Below are 13,637 nucleotides of genomic sequence, written 5' to 3'. Positions count from 1 at the left end.
ATTTAATTCTTGATATCAAAAATTAAATTCTTGATATCAAAAATTTAATTCCTGATATCAAAAATTTAATTCTTGATATCAAGAATTGTATTTTTTGATATCAAGAATTCAATTCTTGATATCAAAAATTTAAGTTTAACTAGTAAGAATTTAATTCTTGATATCAAAAATTGAATTCCTGATATCAAGAAAAGGAGGATTAAAAGCTAAAACGTATGGCAAGCCGTTTTAGCTTTTAATCGTCTTTTTCTTGATATCAGAAATTAAATTTTTGATATCAAGAATTAAATTTTTGATATCAAGAATTAAATTTTTGATATCAAGAATTGAATTATTACATGTTCTAATGATAATTAGATGATTTGCATGTGGATTTAAAGGCGGGGCTAACTTGGTTTGTGCTTTTCTTAAAGAGACAACATCAGGAACCACATGTACTGCAAGCCATTGTAAACAAAATAGTAAAGGTTGTACATTACAGATTTTGCAGCATAGTCGAGCATTTACATAAAAAAATAAACATGTTTAAAAACTGCAGACTGAAAATACATCTAACCCTTAAATCTATACTCTATCACGTAATCTACATATCAGTGTTAAACCACATTTCTTTTGTAAAGTCCAGGTTTAGTAGATGGTGCTTGAAAACAGATTTAAAAATACATCTTTTGAAACCAGAGACTGAACGGTCTACTAAATAAATACACATTTATTTGATTCCTCTTTTAATTATAATTATTTTAGAAAAAAAAAAAACGGATCGTAGATGTCAATACTGTGAAATAAACATATGGGAGAATTTTTTCATTAAAGTCAATTATTGATAATTACATTTTATTTCCGATCACTTGCAATACCTGTTTAAGACAAAGCTCCTGATTCTCAGTGTTTCACATGACAGTGATTTATATACACTGTGTGCACAATTATTAGGCAAGTTGTATTTTTGAGGATTAATTTTATTATTGAACAACTACAGTGCTCTCGGTCCATCCAAAATGTTAATAAATTTCAAACCTAAATATTTAAGAAAGTAAAAGTGAGGTTTTGGCTTTCTTAGGAGAATATCTATGTGTGCATAAATATTGGGCAACTATTAGTGTGCAGAATTATTATGCAACTAAATGAAAAATGAAAATTTTCCCATCTCACTTGTTTATGTTTATCTGTTGAAGTAAGAATAATAAACAAATAATTCAAAATTTACAAATAAACATTTCTGATATTTCTAAATAAAAATCAGTGACCAATATAGCCACCCTTCCTTTTAATGACAGCCATAAGCCTTCCATTCATGGAGTCTGTCAGTTTTTTAATCTGTTGACGATCAACTTTATGTGCAGCAGCAACCACAGCCTTCCAGACACTGTTCAGAGAGGTGTATTGTTGTCCTTCACCGTAAATCTCCCGTTTAAGAAGGGCCCACAAGTTCTCAATAGGGTTTAGGTCAGGTGAGGAAGGGGGCCATGTCATTATTCTTTTATCTTTTAGGCCTTTACTGGCTAGCCACGCAATGGAGTACTTTGATGCATGCGATGGAGCATTGTCCTGCATAAAAATCATGGTCTTCTTGAAAGATGCAGACCTTTTCCTATACCATTGCTTGAAGAAAGTGTCTTCTAAAATCTGGCAGCAGGTTTGGGAGTTGATTTTGAGTCCATTTTCAACATGAAAAGGTCCAACAAGCTCATCTTTAATAATACCAGCCCATAGCAGTACCCCACCTCCACTTTGTTGGCGTCTGAGTCGAAGAGGAGCTCTGTGCCCGTTACTGATCCAGCCACGGGCCCATTCATCTGGTCCGTCAAGAGTCACTCTCATCTTATCAGTCCATAAAACCTTTAAAAAATCTGTCTTCAAATATTTCCTGGCCCAGTTTAGACGTTTTAACTTATGTGTCTTGTTCAGTGGTGGTCGGGTTTCAGTCTTCCTTACCTTGGTCATGTCTCCGAGCACTGAAAACCTTGTACTTATGGGCACTCCAGGTAGGTTGCAGTTCTGGAAAATGACACCACTGGAGGATAATGGTTCCTGGTAGCTTCACGTTTGATTCTTCTGAAATCTTTGGTGGTTAACTTGCGTCTTCTTTTCTCAACACGTTTCTTGCGACCCTGTTGACTATTTGCAACAAAACGCTTGATGGTTCTGTGATCACGCCCCAATATTTTAGCAATTTCAAGAGTGCTGCATCCCTTTCAAAGAATTTTTACAATTTTTGACTTTTCAGAGTCAGTTAAATCTTTTTTAGGCCCGTTTTGCCTAAGGAAAAGAAGCTGCCTAATAATTATGCACACCTTGATATAGGGTGTTGATCTTCTTAGGCCACACCCTCCCTCATTACACAAATACACATCACCTGATATGCTTAAATCCAATAAGCATTCAAGTTTATATAGCTTGGAGTTGGAAAATATGCATATAAATGATGATATGGTCAAAATACTCACTTGCCTAATAATTGTGCACACAGTGTACAGTGTAAGAGACGAAAATGTACAGATTTTGAATTGTGTCCATGTGATATAGACGCCACAGTGAATATAATGGTGCTTTATTGTAAATGTCTCGTCATCTCATGAATTTGACAAAATACAGATTACAGACAGTATAACTGGCATTCTAAATCCCCAATAACACGACATTTTACTGTATTTATTTTATGATAAATCACTGTCAGATGTGTGTAATGCCAGGTATATGGTCAGGTAATGGCAGCATGGTTGCCAGACACCTATGTAAGTCTTCTCACAGATGGCAACAACAAATGCGCTTCAATAACCAAAACTAAAAAAATATTAACTACTTTGAGATTAGCTAAACACTTTAAGGAAACAGTAAGAAAATTTATTCAATTTAATATAATCCATTGTCATTTTATATATCACTGTCATTTATCAAACTCACATTATATTGCAGACTTGGCAACCCTGAATATTTGGAGACACTCCCACATGCAGTGACAATGAGATACTATTGGATATATTTAAAGACTCATTTGAATACAATTTTAACTAGTAAAAATGCTTGATATCAAGAATTGTATTTTTTGATATCAAGAATTGTATTTTTGATATCAAGAAATCAATTCTTGATATAAAAAATTTAACTATGAATTTTTGATATCAAGAATTGAATTCTTACTAGTTACAAATAAATTTTTGATATCAGGAATTGAATTCTTGATATCAAAAATACAATTCTTGATATAAAAAAATACAATTCTTGATATCAAGAATTAAATTCTTGATTTCAAGAATTCCATTTTAACTAGTAAGAATTCAATTCTTGATATCAAGAATTAAATTTTTGATATCAGAAAATAAATTCTTACTAGTAAGAATTACATTTTTACTAGTTAAAATTGCATTCAAACGAGTCTGTTTAAATATATCCAATAGTAGCTCATTGTCACTGCATGTGGGAGTGTCTCCAAATATTCAGGGTTGCCAAGTCTGCAACGAAATGTGAGTTTGATAAATGACACAGTGATAAATAAAATGACAATGGAGTATATTAAATTGAATACATTTTCTTAATGTTTGCTTAAAGTGTTTGGCTAATCCCAAAGTAGTTAATATTTTTTTAGTTTTGGTTATTGTAGCGCATTTGTTGTTGCCATCTGTAAGATGACTTACATAGGTGTCTGGCAACCATACTCCCATTACACTGACCATAGACCTGGCATTACACACATCTGACAGTGATTTTCGTCTCTTTCACTGTATATAAATCACTGTCATGTGAAACACTGAGAATCAGGAGCTTTGACTTAAAGAGACATTGCAAGTGATTGGAAATCAAATGTAATTATTAAAAAATCTAAGATCTGTTTTTTCCCCTAAAATAATCATCATTAATAGAGGAATCAAATAAATGTGTATTTATTTAGTAGACCGTTCAGTCTCTGGTTTCCAAGTGCCATCTACTGGACTGTTGCACATTATAAGTTGGACCAGAGAAACTCCATTAGAAAGTTGGTCATTAGTGTAGTTGACTTTGTAAAGTGTAGATGTGAGAGAGTTGGAATGCAGTAATGAAGTAATGTTACATTTTACAGCTTTCATACACGTCATTCCATACATTATTAAGACGTCTGCGTTACAAAAGAAATGTGGTTTAATACTGTAACAGTATGTGCTTATGTATGGAACGTATGACGGTTTTATGTTTCAGTACGGAACAAATAGAGCGACGCACACAAATGTATGCGGGGTTTTGTGTGTTTATACATGTGATAGTAAAAGTTCGTTACTGTTGTACATTTAATAAATATAAAATAAGCTAGTACAAAGCTTTAACCGTCCATTCTGTTTATTGACACGATAGTCAAGAAAAGGAACAGAGTGAAACAAATACTGATATGTAGATTACGTGATAGAGTATAGATTTAAGAGTTAGATGTATTTTCAGTCTGCAGTTTTTAAACATGTTTATTTTTTAATGTAAATGCTCGAGTATGCTGCAAAATCTGTAATGTACAACCTTTACTATTTTGTTTACAATGGCTTGCAATACATGTGGTTCATGATGTTCTCTTTAAAAAAAGCACAACCCAAGTTAGCCCCGCCTTTAAATCCACATGCAAATCAACACATTATCATTAGAACATGTAATAATTCAATTCTTGATATCAAAAATTTAATTCCTGATATCAAGAAAAGGAGGATTAAAAGCTAAAACGGCTTGCCATATTTTTACTAATAAGAATTCAATTTTTACTAGTAAGAATTTTATTCTTGATATCAAAAATTAAATTCCTGATATCAAGAAAAGGAGGATTAAAAGCTAAAACGGCTTGCCATATTTTTACTAATAAGAATTCAATTTTTACTAGTAAGAATTTTATTCTTGATATCAAAAATTGAATTCCTGATATCAAGAAAAGGAGGATTAACAGCTAAAACGGCTTGCCATACATCTCTACAGTTTATTTAGGTTATTCTATTACATGGCTATAAACATGATTTATATTTGTGATGTTTGTAGTTTTTTAAAAACACATTTGTATCTGATATTTACATGGACTAAGCGTTTACATGGACTGTATTAATTAACACTTTTTATAACTACAGTCAATAACTTATATATAATGTCTGGTAACTTGACTGTTTCAGGTATAGATGTTTAAATGGTAATTTAGAACAATATTTCCCAGTCATGTTTCTGCACACAGTATTAAAAGATTTTCTTAATAGATCTATGAAATAATCATATCTGTGTTTTGTTATTGATGCATGATATTAGATTATTATTTGCAAACATGATTTCTGGGTTAGCCAGAAAGCTTAAGCACCAAGGCCCAGGGAAGGGGGGTCTTCTGGGGTCCTCCACGACATAAACTCAACCACTCACCTCAATGCACCCCTCCCCCACACACTTTTTTTAAACTGGGACCCATGAGCTCCTAGTTACATCACTGGTGTTGCATCTAGAAATGGCTTTTGCAATAAAAATTAAAAAATCGTGATTAATCTCGATTAAAATTTTTAATTGCATGACAGCCCTAATTATAACAAAATAATTTTATTCCTAAAAAGTAAAGGAAACAATCCTGCTAGGATGTGATGAAGCATGACGACTCTGAAGAGTCATAAACCACGTGCGCTAAATTCATTATCTGGTGTAAATATTCCTTAATTAGAACAGATCTTCTGTATCTACAACGTGAAAGTGAAGATCTTACTTCAGTATCTCCAGTTTACAGTGTGGGTTCTCCAGTCCAGCAGAGAGCAGCTTCACTCCTGAATCCTTCAGTTTATTGTTAAGCAGGTCCAGATGTTTCAGACTGGAGGAGTTTAAACTGAGAACTGAGGACAGAACTTCACAACTTTTCTCTGTTAGATTACAATCCCACAACCTGGAGAGAAATAATCAGAACAATCAATGAAATGAAAGACGTCACCCTGCAGCAGAAGTTGGAATCCAAGTAGCAGATCTGATATTACCCAGACTGCAGTGCAGATGAAAGTGAAATGAGTAAAATTGATGATTCTGAATCAGTAATTATTTTAACATTGTCTCTAAAAGTGTGTGTGTCACCCTGAGATGGTTTGTTTACACTGATTGATTCCCAGGATGTGAAAGTGATCTTACTCCAGTATCTCCAGTTTACAGTGTGGATTCTCCAGTCCAGCAGAGAGCAGCTTCACTCCTGAATCCTTCAGTTTATTGTTACCCAGGTTTAGATGTTTCAGACTGGAGGAGTTTAAACTGAGAACTGAGGACAGAACTTCACAACTTTCCTCTGTTAGATCACACCACCACAACCTGGAGAGAAATAATCAGATCAGACTACATTGCAGATAAAAGTAAGAGCAGTTGAATCGATGAACCAGTAGCAGGACTGCTCTACTGTACTGATTTACAAAGGGGCGGAGCTTCACATTTCTTTAAAATAGTGGAAGTGCTAACTATAGCCGTGTAGTGACTAAGAATTAATACAATGTTACCCACAGATTTTAAATGACAAATTGACTTTTGTCTCTATTCAAAAACATAGATGAGTGTGTGTGTGTGTGTGTGTGCGCGCATCACTCATGTGTGTTCCTACTTCCTTGCAAGTGTTTTAGAGTAGCACTGGATCCACCGTGGTCCTGACCAGTATGAAGTGGTCTAATCGTTTTATCATTTTATTTTATTACATTCCATAATTACTCACTATTTTACTCTGTAAAGGTTTCACTCTTGTATTTCTGCACAGCACGACTGGGAACTAATTATTATCAGGAAGCTCTACGTAGAAACTGCTGTCACTAACATTCAGGGTTAGAGGTACAAATACTTCTGCTCCTGCTTTTATGTGAAATTCTATATATATTATATCTTTTGTATAAAACTAGTTCACGAGTCTAAACATGTAATTTACAAGTCATGTTTATGTAAACTGAGCTCTGTTTATTCCACGTCTGATTTATGATACTGATTATTCTTATTCAGATTTTTTTTTATCAGAGTAAAATTAATTGTCCTAATAATCTAATTACACATCAGTCAGATCAATTCCCTCCATGCTAACATCCTCAGCAAAAGTAAACTAGTGTACTTTACCGCTACACCACCTGAGCACCCGGTTAACGCTAACACGAGTGTCTTTAGTTAAAATGATTGTCTATTATTAATGTATTTCTCTCTTTATTACTGAACTTCACCATTTAGTCAGTACAAAAAATATAAAATATAACAAAACTTGGTACAGCACAAAATAAGCTAAAAATAAGAAATATGAGAAATAAGAATTTACCTTGTGACAGTTAGTTATTATTATAATTATTAATATTATTGCACAATGGTTTTTATGTACAGTTTTGCTCTGTAAGCTCTGTTAATAACTGTTGTTCATAGTCCTGTTCCAAGCTCTTCTTTATAGTCATGTTCCTAGCTCTTGTTTAGTCATGTTCCTAGCTCTTGTTCATAGTCATGTTCCTAGCTCTTGTTCATAGTCATGTTGTGTTTCTGTTCATTTTTAGTTTAGTCTTAGTTAGCTGTGTTTAGTTTTGTTAAGCCTTGTTTGTTCTGTTTTGCATTGTTTATAATAAATATCCTTGTTTTATTACATCTCTGTGTGTGCGTCTGCCCCCTTTGTCTTGCCTTAGCCCCCCATTCTGTTTTGCATTGTTTATAATAAATATCCTTGTTTTATTACATCTCTGTGTGTGCGTCTGCCCCCTTTGTCTTGCCTTAGCCCCCCATTCGTGACACTTTCCACCATTTGACATCAGATTTTATACTTAGTATAATTAGCAGAGTGCAAGTTAGTAGGTGTTGCAGAAAGAGTTAACATTATTATTTACTTTACTAAATTAGATGTAAATTTCAGACACATTTTGAGATCGGACTGCAACACTAGTTCTGCACCTTCTCAGTTTCGTACATTTAACTATTAGTGTTTGCGTGATAAACTCATGAATCAAATGTTTATTAATAAATGACTCACTCAGCTTTTCTTGATTCTTTCACCACTGGCAGCATCTTCAGAAGACCTTCATGTGATGGATAATATTTTCTCAAATTAAACTCATCCAGCTCCTGATCTGAGTTCAGCAACATAAACACCAGAGCCGACCACTGAGCAGGAGACAGACAGTGTCCATCGTGATCAAGAGAACCTCTTCTGTTCAGGTATTTTTGGACTTCCTGCACTAGAGAATCATCGTTTAGTTCATTCAGACAGTGGAACAGATTGATGGATTCCTCTAGAGAGGGATTCTCACTGATCTTCTCCTTGATGTACCTGACTGTTTCCTCTGTGTTGTAAGAGCTACGTCCTGTTTGTGGCAGTAGGCCTCGTAAGAGTGTCTGATTGAACTCCAGTGAGAGACCCAGGAGAAAGCGGAGGAAAAGATCCAGGTGTCCATTCTTACTCTGTAAGGCCTTGTCCACTGCACTCTTCAGAAAGGCAGACATAGGGTTTCTAAAGATGTTAAAGAATCCAGTGTTTTGCATCACCAGCACATTTCTGTTTTTGTTGATGAAGGTGAGAAATACATATAAAGCAGCCAGAAACTCCTGAACACTCAGGTGCACAAAGCTGAAGACCTGACCCAGGTGCAGTCCAGCCTCTTTTTTGAAGATTTGGGTACAGACTCCTGAGTACACTGATGTGTTTTTGACATCAATGCCACACTCTGTCAGGTCTTCTTCATAGAAGATCAGGTTTCCTTTCTCCAGCTGTTGGAAGGCCAGTTTTCCCAGTGCCAGTATTGTCTCACTGGTCTGGTGTGGATCAGGGTCAGATTTCCCATGGTACTTTTGTTCCTTGTGTTTGATCTGGAAGATCAGGAAGTAAGTGAACATTTGAGTCAGAGTTTTGGGAATCTCTTTCCCCTTGGCTCCATCCAGAATTCTCTCTAGAACAGAGGCTGAGATCCAGCAGAAAACTGGAATGTGACACATGATGTAGAGACTTCTTGATGACTTTATGTGAGTGATGATTTTACTAGCCAGGTTCTCATCACTGATCCTCTTCCTGAAGTACTCCTCTTTCTGAGGGTCACTGAACCCTCGTACCTCTGTAACCTGGTGTACACACTCAGAAGGGATCAGATTGGCTGCTCCTGGTCGAGTGGTGATCCAGAGGTGAGCAGAGGGAAGCAGGTTCCCCTTGATGAGGTTTGTCAGCAGCACATCCATTTTTACTGACTTTGTTATGTTACACAATCGCTCATTATTTTGAAAATCTAGAGGAAGCCGACACTCATCCAGACCATCAAAAATGAACAAAACTTTATAAGCATCACAGTCTAATGATGTCAGACCTTTCAATTCTGGAAAAAACTGATGAAGAAGCTCCATCAGACTGAGATTTTCCTGCTTCATCAAGTTCAGCTCTCTAAAAGGAAGTGGAAATATGAAGATGACGTCCTGATTTGCTTTTCCTTCAGCCCAGTCCAGAATGAACTTCTGCACTGAGACTGTTTTTCCAATTCCAGCGATCCCTTTAGTCAGCACAGTTCTGATGGACGTGTCTTTAAAGAGGTCGTTGCATTTTATGGGAATCTCCTGTGCTGCTGGTCTCCTGGATGCCACTTCAATCTGTCTGACCTCATGTTTATTATTGATGTCTTCACTCCAACCCTCTGTGATGTAGAGCTCTGTGAAGATCTCATTAAGAAGTGCTGAGCCTCCATGCTTGGAGATTCCTTCATTAATTCTTTTAAAATTCCCTCGTAGATTGGATTTGAGTTTTTTCTGATACACAGAGAGCAGTTCTAATAAACAGAAGATGGTGATCAATATTATACTGTGTTTCTTGATTATGCAGTAAATTTCATATTTTAATAAATAATAGATTAATTACTGAATTATTTTCTACTCTTAAATATATACTTGGCACTCCTTAAATATTATATAATAGCATGTAATGAATAATCAAAACCCTAGATGATTTTAGTAACTGTTACTGTTACAGTTTCTTTTATCTAATGTTTATGTTGTAATATGTGAAAAAATTTAGGTAAAGAATTTTAGTATTTGATTTATTTAATTTATGTATTTAGGTCTCTTACTCCTCTGCAGGGTGTTAGCGAGGACTGTCTGGTTCATGATCTTCAGAACATTCAGTGTGATCTTTAGCGCCCCCTCTCTGAAACTACTCAGATCTTCTACATCCTTCACCTCATGCTCAGAGAATGCTGGGTAATCTTCATTCAGGAGCTTTTGGAACTTGTTTAGCTCATTCTTTAACATGCTGATGACTTTGAACTCCAGTTCCTGTTGAGGAATTTAGAGAAACAGATCATCACAATAAGCGGCATGAGGTAATAAAGAAAGATGAGTCATGTGACCATATAAGGAATGATGTAGTTTTAACATTACACTGAAACTAGTTGTTGTGATACATTTAGTATAATAACTAAGTATGTTAAGTTCAGTAAGTAAACAAAACAGCAAATGTTCATTAAAATGTGCTTAAGTTTTAAATTGAAATTTTACCTCTGCTTAACCAGTCTTAACCATTAATATGTGGAAGCTTGTGTGTTTGGTACCCCTAATTAGTTCTATTAACCCCATATGACAAAATAAAGAACATTCAAGTATGTAAGAAGCACATAGCAAGAACAACATCTAAAGAGGGTCCAGAATCCAAAATCAACATAAGACCCCTCACAGTATTCATTTAACCAATGGTAAACTAGATTAGCATTATTATTATTACACACACATACATACATACAAACCTTGAATGTGGACTCCAGCTGATCTCTGTAAGTGACATTTAATTTCTTCTTTTGTGGTCTGTAAATAAAAACACAAATAAACAATTGTGTCTTATACAACACCAGTAAATATACAGAACAGTACTGAACACTAGCATGTTCCAACATCCAGTTATTGTAACATTTCCTAGCTGATAAGAAGATTTTTTTTTATAAATTAATTGATCAGTTGAGTAAGTTTAATGAGTTTGAACTGGAAGCACTAAAACATGAGTTTATACTGACTTTCTTTCAGTAGAACATCCTCCATCTTTAAAGTTAGGTGGTTGTTTTATTGACCAGTCGCTCTTCATGGAGACACAGCTGGGTTCAGGTGAATCTGGTCTCGCACCCTCAATCACACTGGGGTACAGGTAAAACCAAACATAGAAGTAGTAAAATGAATGTGTAGAGGTTGATTTCAGAAATTTGCACACCAATTTAAGCTGTAAACTGTATAGAAACTTTAACCAGTAAACATATATAAAATCTAGAGAAGTTTCACTCATGTTCACATTAATGTAAAAATACCAGAGTTTTTACCAGATGGACCCACCACTTAATAGTACCAGCAGGTGGTGAAAATTAAAGAAGATGCTTTTTATTTTCAGTTTTATTGCAGAGAAGCTTCAGGTGCAGTGCTGTACAATATAAAGTCTCTTTATGCGAGTTTAATCCAGAAATAAACCACATGAATCTAGCAGTCGTAATTGTTCATATGTCATATTTAAGCAGGCTGTGATACAGAAACTGATCATCTTAATGTTAAAAAAAACAGTTAATCTTAATCAGCAGTTTATAATGCTTGTCTTTTTTAACACCAGTATGATAATAACTCGACCACAGCAAATCTGAATTTACATTCTTAAATAAATACACAATCTATATTATTATTACAGTTGTTATTATCACTCTCATTTGGACTTGGTCTTGAATTTGACTCTTGTAGATTCCATAGACTAAAGCTATTCATGGTCTTGGACTTAACCAAAAAGGTCCTGGCAGTCCTACACAGTTTGGATTGTCAAACATCTATTTTCCCTTAGATCTCTAAATCTCTAAATTGGTTTGATTGTTCCACTAACCAATCTCTCTTTATTAATAAATAATACAAATGTTTTAATGTTTTAAACGTTACCTAGTTCTGATGAGGAATCATCAGCCCATACTGAAACCCTAATGCACTAACATACCATGAGATTATACTGACCTCAGATCAGTAGAACATCCTCCATCTTTAAAGTTATTCGGTGCTGCTATTGACTGGTCACTCTTCATGGAGACACAGCTGGGTTCAGGTGAATCTGGTCTTGCACCCTCCATCACACTAGAGTAAAGATAAAACCAATAAATAAATAAACTATATAAAAAAAAAGCATGAGGGTACCTGAAAGTTTCAGTTCAGATAAACACCTCCACATGACAATGTAATCAGACAGCTAGCTTAACTAGCAGTTGGTTTAGTTAATCTAAACTCTTGCTGTGTTTATGTAATTACAGAAAAAAAGGAGGTGAAATGAAAGAAACTAGAGTAGAGATCAGCAATGTCCCTTTAGATTCAGTTACACTGGACAAACTGTCTAAAGAATTAAAACACCCAAGGGAAATGGGACTTGATCACATTCAAATAATGCTGTAGACATAGCAAACCAGGTTCTAACCATAACTCTAACCATAACTACAGTGCACAAATTGTGAGCTTTCTTTGGTCTATGCAAGTACTGTAGACCCTGTGTAGAATCTTATGCTGCTATTTTACAACCACTGTCTGATCTGCTTAAAGTTAAACGTGACTCTGTTGTACATACAACTAGCTAAAATTAGCCTTGGTATCTGCACCAGCTCTTGGCCTTTGTGATTCAAGCCTTAGGTGGTATGAAATGCACAATAGCTTAACATTTAGCTAAATTATATGCCATGGCATGCACAATGGGTCAGTGTTTAAGAGCAATACAGGGCTACCTATCTTTCACTATTAGTATTTATACCACAAATGCCACACAGCAAAAATTAGAGTGTTGAGATTTTAGAGTTAAACATTTTAGAGTTGATTTTCATTTTGGCACATTTGAATTTAAAATGTGTTCAGTGTTGGAGTTATTTGGCAGAGTTGATTCTATCAGTGTTAACCTAACAGTGTAACGGAGTTAAAAAGTAACAATATTAATACCCTTATTTTAGTGAATTCTAGCAAAATTATTTGTTACGAGTTAATTCGTTATTATACTGTACTATACTATTATATTATACTTGTCACACTTTGAGCCTCTGTGTGCTCTGGAGCTCCTGTGCTCCAGTGTGCCACGCCTCCTCTCCTGTGTCGCCAGCCAGCTCCCCTCTCATGATTGGTTACCTGAACTAATTAGCCCCAGCTGCAGGGTATTTAAGAGAGGAGCTGGGAATGGCTGGTTGGAGACTATTTTCATGGTAACTCTGTTTGCTCCTGGTAACTCTGCTCCTGGTAACTCTGCTCCTGGTAACTCTGCTCCTGGTAACTCTGCTCCTGGTAACTCTGCTCCTGGTAACTCTGCTCCTGGTAACTCTGCTCCTGGTAACTCTGTCCGTTCTCGCTCCTGTTTGCTCTGTTTGCTCTGTTTATGTCTGTTAACCTAGTCCGTGTCTGTTAGCCTAGCCCTGTCTGTTAGCCTAATCCTGATTTGTTAGCTTGTGTGTGTTAGCTCTGTGTGTTAGCTCCGTGTTACTAGCTTTAGTTCAGTTTATCTTTGTTTAGTCTTTGTAGTTCTGTTCAGCTTGTATAGCCCTGTTTAAATCCTGTCTAGTTCCAGTTTAGCTTAGTTCATGTTTCTAGTTTAGCTTAGTATATGTATACTTAGATTTAGCATTTAATAGCATTTGTGTTAGCATGTAGCTTTGTTTGTGTAGTAGTTAGCATTTAGCTTAGATTAGGTCTTGTGTTCATTTATCTTATTCTGTGTTCTGTCT

General features: G+C 35.3%; 1 protein-coding gene and 1 pseudogene across 1 annotated transcript in view; one reads left to right on the top strand and one right to left on the bottom strand.

The window, feature by feature from the left end:
* The window catches only part of LOC134328691 (NACHT, LRR and PYD domains-containing protein 3-like), a 1,194,473-nt pseudogene that overhangs the window by 1,148,838 nt on the left and 31,998 nt on the right, over nt 1-13,637 (top strand).
* The window catches only part of LOC134329504 (NACHT, LRR and PYD domains-containing protein 3-like), a gene marked incomplete at its 3' end in the record, with an annotated part of 46,171 nt that overhangs the window by 17,452 nt on the left and 15,082 nt on the right, over nt 1-13,637 (bottom strand). The window contains exons 2-7 of the mRNA XM_063010791.1: nt 11,905-12,021; nt 10,941-11,057; nt 10,677-10,734; nt 10,005-10,209; nt 7,934-9,707; nt 5,684-5,857 (exon numbers count right to left, since the gene is read on the bottom strand). Of these exons, the coding sequence (XP_062866861.1) occupies nt 5,684-5,857; nt 7,934-9,707; nt 10,005-10,209; nt 10,677-10,734; nt 10,941-11,057; nt 11,905-12,017 (2,441 nt within the window). The remainder of the gene's footprint in view (nt 1-5,683; nt 5,858-7,933; nt 9,708-10,004; nt 10,210-10,676; nt 10,735-10,940; nt 11,058-11,904; nt 12,022-13,637) is intronic.

The sequence above is a fragment of the Trichomycterus rosablanca genome, chromosome 15 (assembly GCF_030014385.1).
Source record: "Trichomycterus rosablanca isolate fTriRos1 chromosome 15, fTriRos1.hap1, whole genome shotgun sequence".
NCBI classification, from domain to species: Eukaryota; Metazoa; Chordata; class Actinopteri; order Siluriformes; family Trichomycteridae; genus Trichomycterus; species Trichomycterus rosablanca.
The sequence above is the reverse complement of the archived record's forward strand: the minus strand, read 5'-3'. Positions and strand labels throughout refer to the sequence as shown.